The sequence below is a fragment of the Lemur catta genome, chromosome 4 (assembly GCF_020740605.2).
Source record: "Lemur catta isolate mLemCat1 chromosome 4, mLemCat1.pri, whole genome shotgun sequence".
In the NCBI taxonomy this organism is placed as follows: Eukaryota; Metazoa; Chordata; class Mammalia; order Primates; family Lemuridae; genus Lemur; species Lemur catta.
In genome coordinates this window covers 106729553-106743742 of record NC_059131.1, presented here as the reverse complement: position 1 = coordinate 106743742, position 14190 = coordinate 106729553, and the positions used below count along the sequence as shown (strand labels likewise).

At 37.4% G+C, this 14190-nt stretch overlaps 1 protein-coding gene and 1 non-coding gene across 2 annotated transcripts in view; one reads left to right on the top strand and one right to left on the bottom strand.

Moving 5' to 3' along the window:
- KLB (klotho beta) overlaps positions 1-9469 on the bottom strand; it is a 30990-nt gene extending 21521 nt beyond the window's left edge. Inside the window, exon 1 of the mRNA XM_045550543.1 lies at positions 8577-9469. Coding sequence (XP_045406499.1) covers positions 8577-9314 — 738 coding nt within the window. The 5' untranslated portion in view covers positions 9315-9469. The remainder of the gene's footprint in view (positions 1-8576) is intronic.
- Positions 9470-10849: 1380 nt separating this feature from the next.
- LOC123637648 lies at positions 10850-10976 on the top strand. The gene has a single exon (XR_006734998.1). It is a non-coding gene; the product is annotated as a U6atac minor spliceosomal RNA (small nuclear RNA).
- The last annotated feature ends 3214 nt before the right edge of the window (positions 10977-14190 follow it).

Genomic DNA, 14190 nt, shown 5'->3' with positions numbered 1-14190 from the left:
CAACGGATTCCCCCAAATACTAAAAGATTCTGGCTTTCGCCAACCTCAGGGTTACCCTAGAACATTTTCAAGTAACACCATTAGATCTTCCAAAGATTACTTTAATTACGTATTCTGGAATTCACTCTTTACTGGACAATAAATTAGAAGGTTCTGATCTCTCAGCATCCCTGCTACTTTTCAGCAAGAGAATTGTTTTAATGTTTAGTAGTTTTAATTACATCTTTTTTTCCTTTTAACACAGACTATTTTCTAATGTTGAGTCTTCTCAGTAAGACTTTTTATATGCAGTGAAATGACTTATACAATAAAGTAATGTAAAGTTTCCCTCAGTTCGTAGTTTCATCATATCCAGCACTATTTCCATTACTTGAAATGTTTTCTGATCTCCAGTTGGGTCTACTTTTCCATCTACGAGAGTGTTCATATCAAATCAAGCTGTTTAAATAGGATCACAATATTATTCTCTGAGGATTTGTAATTACATTTATTTAAACTCTTGTTAATCATTCACTGAAGTATAACTTTTCTACTTAATGGTTAGAAAAAGTAAATATTGCTCTCTTGAAGGTTTTAGAATACCAATTGCAGTCTATAAATAGGTTTTTTACATGAGTCTTACAGCTAACAATGGTATTCTGGTTATAGAAACTCTCTTTGGCAATTCTTTTCTGCAAGCAGTTTTCATCATTTATTCCAACTTGATTAAAAACATCTATAAGATACTGGTTTTGACTGGTCTGATCAGTATTTCCTATAGTGTATTTTGTTAGAGGTGTCTTAGGTCCTAATGGAAATGGGCTGGGATTTCTACTGTAGGTACTATGCATTAGTTAATTAAATGAATAATTTTGTTAGCTAATTTACTGAAACTCTAAATGTTATTGTTGGGGCATACAATGCATGATTTAACATCATTTTAATGGGACACTAAAGTTTTGGGCAAATAAAAATTAAAATTGTGGGGACAAATGAAAAACCCCATTTCTAATATATGAGTCGGGGGATAAATGGGTCATAGATTTTTGTGGACAAATAAAACATGGAGGTAGATTGCTTTGGTCTTTGAATAGGCAAAGCAAAGTAAAATGTCTGCTGAGTCAGTATCAACACACATGGCTGACACGGGTAAATTGTTCTTTTCACTGAAGCTGGGCAGGTGCTCCATGTCATTACACCTTGCTAGCCTGATAAATGAGATTTGAATTTTGGCTGTGACACTTACTCGAGTAACCCCATTAGATCTTCCAAAGATTACTTTAATAACTTCTTCCACAATTCACTCTTTACTGGACAATAAATTAGAAGGTTCTGATCTCCTCTCAGCATCCCTACTACTTTTCAGCAACAGAATTACCTTAGGCAAATTTCTCTGGGCTTCAGTTTTAGCAGTTGTAAGATGGGTTTAAGAACACCTACCTGGCTGAGGTAATGTGAGAATTAAATGAGATAATATGTTAAAAGTACGTTTCTGGCACTTCGGTAGCTATACAATAAAATATTCTTCTTATAATAATAATTTAAAACAGTATGATAGAATGTTAAAAAGTTATCTGTAATAATTGTCTCAATCTTTCACTCTAAGAATTAAGACCATTCTTTGTTCTTTGTTCTCTCTTTTCTCTCTCTTTTTTTCTTTTTGGTGTGGGAGAGGAAAGTTGTGGAAGGTAAAAAGTAATAGGTATTTTTTTTAACCTTCTTTTTTCTGTCCTTCATTGATGGAAAAGCTTGGCCAGTTTTTTAGCTACAAGACTTTGGAAAACTTGATTTTGGTATGTCATTCTCTTGCAACCCAACTTTAATGGGGAATTTTAAAAAATTCCTTTGTTTTTTTCATAAAAAATCGTTTTAGATAATCCTTGGAGATTTTGCTTCTATATAACCAAGACAAGCTAAACAGGCTCTTGCTAGTATTTTCATTTCAAAACATTACACTTAATCTTCACGATGTTTGTGGGGGGATGGGCAGAAGAGTCTTAAAAATGACATTTGGTCTATTTAAATGTGCCTATGAAACAACACTGCAGCCTTCTTGATGTTCAAGAAATCAGTTGCAGCAGTCTGTTGGCAAAGAAGGCTTAGCTATTAATCATGTGAATAGTGGTGTTTTCACAGTTGTTTTTGCAGTTTTAGTACTAAATTTTGTTTAAGAATTTCAACAGAGACTTTAAGAAGAGAACTATATAAAAATGGTTGTTTTCTTTTAAATGTAAAATATTTTCTTTACCTTCTTATTTTATTTATTTCTTACTTTTAGTTATGGAAATTCTCATAATATACAAAACTAGAGAGAATAATATAATGAACCTTCATAAACACATTACTCAGTTTTAACAGTCATCAATATTCTGTAGCTTGTTTCAAGATACGTTTGGTTTTTTTAAATTTAATTTTCCTTTTTAAAATTTTTTTGAAGTCCACACCTGAGAATTAAGATAGGTTTTAATGTAACATCTTTTTTTAAAAAAAAGGCACACGTAATTGATTTGCATGTTCTGAAAAGACTATATAAGTTTATGCCTCTGTGTGTGTGTGTGTGTGTGTGTGTGTGTGTGTGTGTGTGTGTGTCTGCGATCCATTTCTATTCCATTGCAGGTTTAAATCCTTGCTGGGACAAGGTAGATCATCCTTAAATTGAAAATAATCAATTTAATTATTTATTGAATACCTAATACATGTCAAGCATTGTGTGAACTTCTTTGAGGGAATGATACCAAGAAATGTGAAGTTAAAGCTCCTCAAAGAAGTAGAAAATAAGAGAAGAAATACAGTCTTATTCCAGGCTCAGGAAAGAGCTGGTGAGGCCGTGACCTAGTAGGGTTTCCCAACATTTCTTACCCCGAGAGCTTCCTTCACAGTGTTAAGCAATCTCTTGAACCCCTGAGGAATTTAAAGAATCATTTCATCATTTGTGTGTAGTATACAAAAAAGTGTTGACATATATTTTATTTTGTATGTCTATTTTATCAAAGATTATATTGTAAGGTTTATTTAAAATAAATTTAAGACAGTCATAGAATAAATTACAAATATTTAAAATGGTAATAATACATACACATAAATTTTGGCATTTTCCCATCTAATAAATAATGCACATTATTTAAATTATATTAATTAGGTAAGGAAAAGTATTTTACGACATATTTTTAAATGACATACTATTATGCTTGGTTTTAGGTAGGACTAAAAGTACACTAAAAGCTGAGTAAAACCTATACATTCAGTGGCGTTTTCCAAGCCTGGTACACCTACCTTTTTTTGTATAGAGATGACATTAGGTGGAAGAAAGATGAAAATTTTTATGTTAAATGTTTATTTAAGGGTATTAAAAATCCTGGTTCTTTATTTATAGTAGTATGTAAAGTTTCCTTTCAAAATTCATTTTTAAAGAAAAAATATTTCAGTAAATAATACTACATATGATACTTGGATATGCAAACAGACAAACAAAAAAGCCAGGAAAAAACCAACATGAAGTGATACACAAAAAACCCAAACTTTGTGAAACACGATGTTATGGCATTAAAAATGGATAAAAATTCTTTATGTATCATTTCATTTGAATTCTTGAATTTTGCCTTTTAAAATATGGCAAGTTTTTTTAAAGTAAGTTTAATGTTTTGTTCATAAATAACTAACGGTTAATGTAAGATAAATGGTTCCGGGCAACGCTTTCAAGTATCTACAGATAAGGCAAAGCCAGTAGGGACAGTCTTCATTCTCAGCATGTGAAAAGCCAGGCGAGGTGTCATCATATTGATGATTATATATTTTTTCCTCTTTTAACATTTTTGAAAGCATTGTTTCTTTTCTAAAAACAGAACAGTCTATAAATTAATTTTGAGTTTATGTATGCAACTGATAGATCTGGTGAAAATCTCCTTGAGACAATTTTGTAAAATGATAACCATTTTTATGCCCCTCCTACTGACTGTATTTCAATGCCCTTGTTCTCTATGCTTCTTGCCTTTAACCAGTTGTCTACTATAGGTATAAGTCACTGGTTTCCAAGAGCTAGAGGGAGGGGAAGAACATTGACTGCCAAGGGACATTTGGCAATGTCTGGAGACATTGTGGTTTGCACAACCCTGGAAGTGGAAGTTCTACTGTTGTCTGGCGGGTAGAGGCCAGGGGTGCCGCTAAACATCCTACAATGCACAGGACAGCCCTACAGCAAAGAATTATCTGGCCCCAAATGTCAACAGTGCCAAGGTTCAGAAATCACTGTACTATGTAAACACTATCTATCTATGAAAGATAACATTTTAAAGCCATGAAATGGTCAAAACTATCACGGAAGCTGACAGCATTTAGTGGAATAATAAACTGAATGAATTACTGTCTCATGAGCAAACTCATCTTCCCCAACCTCTGTGCATGTTTACTCAGAGGCTGTCAAGTGTTCCATTCCAAAAGGGAAATCTATAAATTTTAATTCTTATGTGTATTTATTGACTTAAAAATAGAATGAAAACAGACACCATTACTGCCATTACTAATGTGAACCCTTGGGGCTTTGCTGAACAGGCTAAATCTGTCTCTGGAATTTTTAAAAACCAAACTTGGGAGAGAAAAATCTTCCTTCTACAAAGCAGAAAATGACACCAACCCACAAGAAGAAATGTACATGAGAGACTGAGAAAAAGGGCCTTCTGAGGGTGCCCTGGTTGCTGGGTCCATTCATCCCTGCGGTCAGTTACAGAGCCAGGGAATTGCTCCTTTTTGCTTAAGCCACCTTGAATTAGATTTCTGCCACTTGCAGCCAAATAATTCCTGAATATTATACTTCTAGATTAATATAGGCAATATCTCAAGAATTAGCAATAATGGAATGAAATATGAAGATTGAACTTGAGACTGGTTTTTGATTACAAGGTTTAAGATAGAAATCCTAACCTAAACCATTCATTCAACCAACATGTATATCCATCATGAACCCAATATTCTGTGCTAGGTGCTGGGCACACAAAGACAAAAAATTTTCTCTCCGTTCAAGGAACGCTCAGTCTAGTTGGGGAGACACAAAAGTACCATACGGTATGAGTACAATGTCAGAAACAAGCACATCTTATGGGAGCCCACAGAAGGGGCACTTAACCCTACCGGGTCAAGAATAACTTAGAGGTGGTGACTGTCTAAAGTGTGTCTTGAAGGTCAACATTAAATGGGTAAAGGAGGGTATTTTGGCTGGATAGAGCGAGCCAGTAGTGGTTGGTTGGAGAGGAATAACAAGGTCAGAAAGAGATGCTGCCAGTAGCGTATTACGATGGACCATGCACGCAGTGCAAGGGGATGGCTTTGGTAGTGGGATAGGAGAGTGGCCAGGAAGGAGGCTGGAATGGAGGCCAGGAGTTGTGTCCTGAGGGTCTTGGTGAAAAATTGGGACTTTACCCCAAAACTGGGAGGAGCCACTAAGGGGTTTTATGCAGGCGAACAACGTGATGCATGTTAGAAATACCACTCTGTAAGATGAGGATAATAGTTAGCTGGCAAGGTTGTTGCAAAGATTATATTACAGATAATATTTAAATTGATAATTATCATGCTTAAAGAAGGCCAAGCCAAAAAATGCATCCTCATTCTGTTCCAAACACTGTTAAAAACTCAGAGTTGAAGTAGGTGTAATTATGGGAAGTTTTTACCTGAGGCTTAGACTGAGGCTGAGGCAACCCCTAGAGCTGCCGAAAAGTGGAATCTGAATTCCAGGTCAGTCCTGGGACCTGCTGGGCCATTCTTGTCACCTCTGAACTGGAACATTTCAAAATGAAATGCAGTTTCCAAGATCGTTCTGGAACTAAAAGGACCTCAATAGCCACTACAAAATTTTTTCACTATCTGAGAATTAAAGAATAACATAGTCTCTAACCACCCATGAATTCAGTTTTATATTAGGCTTATTTAGCTCAATAAATGTTTTTGGACTAAAAACTAATCCTAAAGAACGCTTCTTCTGGGTCACAAGGGGGCACAGTAAGGAACAAATACTTCATTGCCACATAAAATATCAAATTAATCTTTTCTGTGTTACGGTAAGGACAGTGAGGGAACAAATGGGAAACACGAGTTCACCTCAGGCTACCGAACCGTTGCAAGATTTCTCTCTAGTGCTGTAAGTCACTGGGTTACACGGCACATGTCACTTTCTGACTGATTTCCAGGGACCCGTCACACCATTTATTTAGTCTAGTGATTTAGAAATTTTAAGGAGAGAAAAGAAATTATTTGGAAAACACAGTAGTTTGAAAACAAATGCCTCAATTCAAAATAAAATATACCTCACTATCAGAAAGTGCTAACTGTACGTTAAAGGCAGAGCTTACCTCAGATTAGAGGAAAATGAAAAACATCTGCAAATACAGCATTTTATCAGCTAAGTTTGGAAGCAATATCTATTTGTTAGGCAAAACATTTTCCTGTTTATTTTTATCAGATGGCAAATTTTTAAGGCTTTAAATTAATCATTAAAACATATTTTTCATGAAAATTCTAATTGTTGACATTTTTCCAGGTAACAAAAACTCTTCAACAATTTAGAATACTTTTCTTTATGCTAAGGTTACATAAACATATGCATGTATATGTTTGCATAGAAAACTTTTAAAAGAATGTATAAGAAACTCTTAACATTAGTGTCCTTGGGTTGGGATTGTCAGGTAGAGAGGGATTTAACTTTTTCACTTTATGTCCTTTGGTACAATCTGATATTTTTAAATCTGCATGAGCATGGATTGTTTTAATAATTAAAAGAACTAGATAAAAGGAATACTTTTCTAACTTTTGTATGTACAATCTTAATAGCTATTATTAAATAGCTATGAGTTTTCTCTCCGTTAAGGTCTCATTTTACCAAATTACAGTCTATGCACATATTAATAATATGTTCTGTATACAACTCTACTCATAAATTTGCAAATGACCTTCAAGTTATAATGTAATCTGTTTACTGCAAGGGCAAATGTAAGTGAAATCATAGTACCAGATTACATATATAATGTACATGTATGATACCAGAAAGTTCAAAAAGCAAATAAGGCTTAGCAGATATTTTTGTATGTACAAACTTAGATATGGGATAGTTTTATGTTCCTGTACATTTTTTCTATTTTTGTGTATTTAACTTTTGCTTGTTAAAAATTACTTCTCCTAGCACATTATAAAATCATATTGATAAAGTCTTTTCATTTTAAAAATGTAACAGGTGTTCAGAGTAATTTATTTTTCCCCAGTAAACTATTTGACTCAAAAGGTTAAATCTGATTGTAGATATTAGCTTCAATGTGAGGCTAAATCTCTTGAAAATTCCTGAAAGATTATTCTTTTTAAAACATTCTTTTTTTTTTTTTAAGACAGAGTGTCGGTTTGTTGCCCTGGCTAGAATGAGTGCCGTGGCATCAGCCTAGCTCACAGTAACCTCAAATTCCTGGACTTAAGCGATCCTACTGCCTCAACCTCCTGAGTAGCTTGCCCGGCTAATTTTTTCTATATATATTTTAGTTGGCCAGATAATTTCTTTCTAGTTTTAGTAGAGACGGGGTCTCGCTCTTGCTCAGGCTGGTGTCGAACTCCTGACCTCGAGCGACCCACCCACCTCCAGCCTCCTGCTAGGATTATAGGCGTGAGCCACCACACCCGGCCATCTTTTTAAAACATTCTTAATGAAGACAATTTGCATTAAGTGTGCTGTCATGTATAAATCCCACATTCACAACAGCTGCATTTTCCTCTGTAACCTTGGGCAAGTTATCTAATCTAAGCCTCAGTTTCTTCATCTTTAAAATGGGAGTTATAATAGGACTAGTTCATAAGGCTGTTCTGAGGATCAAATGTGACGATGCATGTATTATAAAATGCTTAATGTAGTCTGTGGGACATAATAAGTACTCAATAAATATTCGCTATTATTTTGCTTGCATTGTCACTATTTTAATAATTTTGACATTTCCCAACATAGTATCTACCTTTTGAAATATGCTGCTTTAAAACTCCTTTAGTAGAGCATATTGTTCCCAGTTTTTAAATACTAGTTTAATTTTAACTCCCAGAACAATTAATCTCATCTTTTCTGCTCTGTAACACAAATAAAATCAAATGCAAAGTACATTTATTTTAATTTCTGTCATTAATATGTATGAATTAGCTAACACATTTAGCTTACTATGGCTAAGTGCTATTAAGAGCAGCTGAACTAACAGCAAATCCATATTTGAAATGGCCGTGCCTTAACATCATTCTGAAGTGGTAGCCTGTTGTAAGAAAAGGGTCCCAGTAATTAAATTTACAAAGTGCTGGTTTTCCACACAATGAAAATAAACTCACATTCTCACACAATAATGTATAATTGTATTAAGACTTAAAAATAGCCTCAAAGTGCAACTTTTGAGGAAACTAATTGGATTAGTACATTAATAATACTTTAGATAAATAAAACATACACTAATTTAAATATAAAATTTGAGGCTAGATCTTGTGGATTAGCCTAAAATTAGTTGTGCTGATTTCAATAAGGGCAACTATTTAAACAGAAGGTAAATGTCTTGGTGTTTTGTGAAGCTGTGATGAGAAGCCAGGCACAGTACCTTGATCAGGTTGTGTCCCACGGCATAGACAGCTGCTAAACTTCCCGTCTCTCCGGGAGCGTGCGTGCCTGTCCCATACCCGTGCCAAGCAACTAGGTACGGGTTGTGAATTGTAATCCAGTATTTGACACGGTCCCCAAACGTCTGGAAACAGTATGTGGCATAGTCATTGAAGATACCTATTAGGGTATCATTTTTCCACCCCCCGTATTCTTCTTGCAGCGCCAAAGGCAAATCCCAATGGTACAAAGTAACGACAGGTTCAATGTTTCGCAGCACTAGCGCGTCCAGAAGAGCGTTGTAGTACCGCAGGCCTTCTGCGTTGGCCGCCCCTGCTACCCCGTCGGGGAAGAGCCTCGGCCAGGAGATGGAAAATTGATAGAAAGAAACTCCTATAAAATCCAGGGCTGACAAGTCTTTTTCCAGAAGAATGTAACTGTCACTGCAACCATTCGTGCTGTTGACGTTTTTAAGGTGTGTGTGGATGAAACGATCCCATATAGAGGGTCCTTTGCCATCATTCTTCGAGCTCCCTTCCACTTGGAACGCTCCAGTCCCAACACCCCAGAAAAAGTTTTTAGGGAAAGTGTCATAGAGAAATAGCTGACTTTCATTTACCGGACCCAGATGAGGAATTTTAGACCATACAGCTCTGCCGTCCCCAGAGAAGCCGGTGACAGCTCGCAGCAGGAGCAAGGCCGGCAGGATGACGGCTCCTCGCGGTCCTGCGCGGGACATCGTGCTCGGCCGGCGCTCGCGTCGCCGCTGCGGGAGCCGCTCCTTCCCCGGGACCGCGCGGCTCCGTCTGCCGCGGCTGCTGGCCTGTCTTCTCGACGCTGGGACAAGCCCGCGGTCGTAAAGCTCTGTCAATGATTAGCTTGAACTGGGAGACTTAGGACGGTCCCTGAGAGCGGCGCAATCTGAGGGAGGTGGCCCTGCTGCAGTCGCCGCTCGGCTCGTCCTCTCGCACTGTGGGAAATACTAGACGCAAAGGCATCGGTGACAATAGTTTGAAGGTGTACCCAAAACATATGTAAACAACAAATAAAAATGACATATTTTCTGTGTAGCCTTTCATATTGACCCATATTTTTTCTGAATGTTTTGAACATTATTGAATAAGGTATATGCTTTTTTTTTTTTTTTTTTTTTTTTGAGACAGAGTGTCACTTTGTTGCCCGGGCTAGAGTGAGTGCCGTGGCATCAGCCTAGCTCACAGCAACCTCAAACTCCTGGGCTTAAGCGATCCTACTGCCTCAGCCTCCCTAGTAGCTGGGACTACAGGCATGAGCCACCATGCCCGGCTAATTTTTTTTTGTATATATATATATTTTTTTTAGTTGGCCAGATAATTTCTTTCTATTTTTAGTAGAGACGGGGTCTCACTCTTGCTCAGGCTGGTCTCGAACTCCTGACCTCGAGCGATCCACCCGCCTCGGCCTCCCAGAGCTAGGATTACAGGCGTGAGCCACCGCGCCCGGCCTGAATAAGGTATATGCTTTTTCTATTTTTGGAGTTTTTGAACCGTAATTTTATCTCACATTTCAGGAAAAACAATCTTATATACAAGTAAATATAGCATTCCTACATGCCAATAATAAAGAATTAGAAAACATAATAAGACATACTTCCACAAGAATTATAACACATCTAAGAATAAACTTAATAAGTGTCACTTATTTTTAAAAAATTATAAAGAAGTATTGATAGATTTGAAGAAAGACTTGAATGAAGAATATGGCACTTTCTGGATGGAAACACTTAATTGAACATTTAATTTATAAATTTAATTTTAACATTTTATAAATTTAATGCATTTTAACCCAAATCCTATAATCCCAAATTTTAGTTCAACAGAATTATTGTGAAAGTTTATTTGAAGAATATATAGTCAATAATTATTAACAGAAAGAAAAATATGAAAAAGAGGGCCGGGCGCAGTGGCTCATGCCTGTAATCCCAGCACTCTGGGAGGCTGAGGCGGGTGGATCACTCCAGGTCAGGAGTTCGAGACCAGCCTGAGCAAGAGCGAGACCCCATCTCTACTAAAAATTAGAAAGAAATTATCTGGCCAACTAAAAATATATATATAGAAAAAATTAGCCAGGCATGGTGGCTCATGCCTGTAATCTCAGCTACTCGGGAGGCTGAGGCAGTAGGATCGCGTAAGCCCAGGAGTTTGAGGTTGCTGTGAGCTAGGCTGACACCACGGCACTCACTCTAGCCCGGGCAACACAGCGAGACTCTGTCTCAAAAAAAAAAAAAAAAAAAAAGTGTTGTATCAAAGGAGAGAAGGTTAGCACTCCCCTTGACAAGGATGGAAGAAGCTCTCGGGCCTGTACAACACCCATATGGTTAAGGCATTGCCACCTACTTCGTGGCATCTAACCATCGTTTTTAAAAGAAGATATAAAAATGGCTAACAAACATATGAAAAAATGCTCAACATCTCTAATCATCAGGGAAATGCAAATCAAAACCACAATGAGATATCACTTAACTCCAGTGAGAATGGCCTTTATCAAAAAGTCCCTAAACAATACATGTTGGCGTGGATGCGGAGAGACAGGAACAGTCTTACACTGCTGGTGGGACTGCAAACTAGTGCAGCCCCTGTGGAAGGCATTATGGAGATACCTTAAACAGATTCAAGTAGACCTACCATTCGATCCAGCAATCCTATTATTGGGCATCTACCCAGATGAACAAAAGTCATTCTATAAAAAAGACACCTGCACCCGAATGTTTATAGCAGCACAATTCACAATTGCAAAGATGTGGAAACAACCCAAATGCCCATCAATTCACGAACGGATTAGTAAATTGTGGTATATGTATAACATGGAGTATTACTCAGCTATAAGAAATAATGGTGATACGACATCTCCTTGGTTCTCCTGGAGAGAGTTGGAACCCATTATACTAAGTGAAGTATCCCAAGAATGGAAAAACAAGCATCACATGTACTCACCAGAAAATTGGTTTCCCTGATCATCACCTAAATGCACAATGGGGAAGGATACCAATGGGATATCAGACTGAGACGGCGGGGGGTGAGGGGTGGGGGGGGGTGGGGGAGGGATGGGGGGATGGGTGTATGCCTACATGATGAGTGCCTTGTGCACTGTCTGGGGAATGGTCATGCTTGAAGGTGCTGACTCGGGCAGGTGGAGGGTGGGGGGAGGGGATGGAGGTATGACTACATGGTGAGTGCCAGGTGCACTGTCTGGAGAATGGACACGCTTGAGGCTCTGACTCAGGGGGTTGGGCGGGACATGGGCAATATATATAATCTGAGCTTTTGTACCCCCATAATAAGCTGAAATAAAAAAAAATAAAAAAATAATAATTTTTAGAAAGAAGACCAAAAAGGTACTTTTATTTTGTTTATGTATTTGTTTCTAAGTCCTGAGAGTTTAAGTGACTGTAAGAGTACCTTTAAAAACATAAATAACGATTTACTGTGGGTCATGAGATTTACAGTTAATTTTTTATTATAATTCTCTTTGCTTTTTTAGTGTGTATTATTAAATAGAGCTATAAGGAACATTAATTTTTGGTAAAAATAAAACTGTTCATAAGAAGATAAAAAAAGAAAATAGTGAAGGCATAGACTACATTCAGATATTGAAACAACAAAAAAATAACAATTTAAATTTCATGATTCCAAAATAAGAATAATCAGAAAGAAATATACAGTCTATAGGCTCCAAATAACTTATACAAATTTAATATTTTAAATATTTAAAGTATATATTAATGAGAGGATAAGTGGTTAATAGTTTGGCCTCTGGAGTTAGACTGCCTGAGTTTAAATATAGCTATGTGACTTGGGATAAAGTTATCTAAGCTTTCTTACCTGTTTCCTCTTTCTTTCTTTCTTTTTCTTTGAGACAGGGTCTCACTCTGTTGCTCAGGCTAGAGTGCAAGTGGTGCCATCATAGCTCACTGCAACCTCAAATCCCTGGGCTCAAGTGATCCTCCTGCCTCAGCCTCCTGAGTAGCTGGGACAATAGGCACAAGCCATTGCGCCTGGCCCAGTTTTCTATTTTTTGTAGAGGGAGGGTCTTGCTATGTTGCTCAGGCTGGTCTTAAACTCCTGGCCTCAAGCAATTGTCCTGCCTTGGCCTCCCACAGTGCTAGGATTAAAGGCGTGAGCCACTGCACCCAGCCCTCAGTTTCCTCTTAAGTAAGAAAAGACATAATAATATGTACTTCATAGATTATTGTGAGGATTAGGTAATTCATATAAGGCACTTAGAAAAGAGGCTGACACACAGTAAGTGCTCAATAACCATTACTCTTATTTTATTGTGAAAGAGAAGGATTGTTCAGGAATTGCCACGAGGATTTAGTACAACAGACACTTTGTTCTGGCTCCTGCCTACATTTTTAGTTTCACTTCTCATCAGTAGACTACATGCAGCACACTTCTCTTCAGCTATAACAAACAACTTTTAATAAATTGTACGCATCTTGTTCACTCATATCCCCGTGCCTTGGTATGTGTGCTCTCTGCCTAAGATGTGTTTCTCCCTTCATCGAGCTCATGTTTATCTGCTTTTTAAAACCCAGATACTTCCTCTGGAAGGCCTTTCTGCCTGCCTTGTTTGATTGGATTTAGATGGGTCTCCTCTGTGTTCCCATGGCAGCTCATGTTTTCTCTATTATATTCATCACACAGTAAATCATACAATAAATTTATCTGTATCCTCTGTTTGACTGTAAGCATGTTCTTTCTCTCTCTCAATCTCTCCCTCTCTCTCTTTCTCTCTCCTCTGTCTCTCTTTTGAAAAACAAAACAGGGACCATGATTATTTGGTTCCCTATGGACTATCTGGAGCCTAGCACAGTACTTGACATACAGCAGTCACTAAAGTACATGCTGAATCAATGACTGTACCAGTGGTGTCCTACATATGCCTCTATCACTGCATTTGTCACGTAATCCTGGAGCTGTTTGTCTCCTCTACTAGACGGCAAAACTATCTCTCATCCAAATTTTTATCATTGCTTATCAGAGTAAATGCTTAATAATTGTCTACTGAGGCCGGGCGCGGTGGCTCACGCCTGTAATCCTAGCCCTCTGGGAGGCCGAGGCGGGTGGATCGCTTGAGGTCAGGAGTTCAAGACCAGCCTGAGCGATCCCCTGTCTCTACTAAAAATAGAAATAAAAATTATCTGGACAACTAAAAATATATATAGAAAAAATTAGCCGGGCATGGTGGTGCATGCCTGTAGTCCCCGCTACTCGGGAGGCTGAGGCAGGAGGATCGCTTAAGCCCAGGAGTTTGAGGTTGCTGTGAGCTAGGCTGACGCCACGGCACTCACTCTAGCCCAGGCAACAAAGTGAGACTCTGTCTCAAAAAAAAATAAAATAAAATAAAATAAAAAATTGTCTACTGAATAAATGGAGTTGGTACAATTAATTCATTATTAATGAAAATAAAATTCAAAATGTAATAATTTAGATCCTCACAAATATATTTAATTCAAAAATATATAGCCACAGAAATGGTTAAGATGATAAATTTTATATTATATGTATTTTACCACAATTTAAAAAATATATAGCAACAGAAAACTAGAAGAAAACAGAAGTGTGAATTAATAA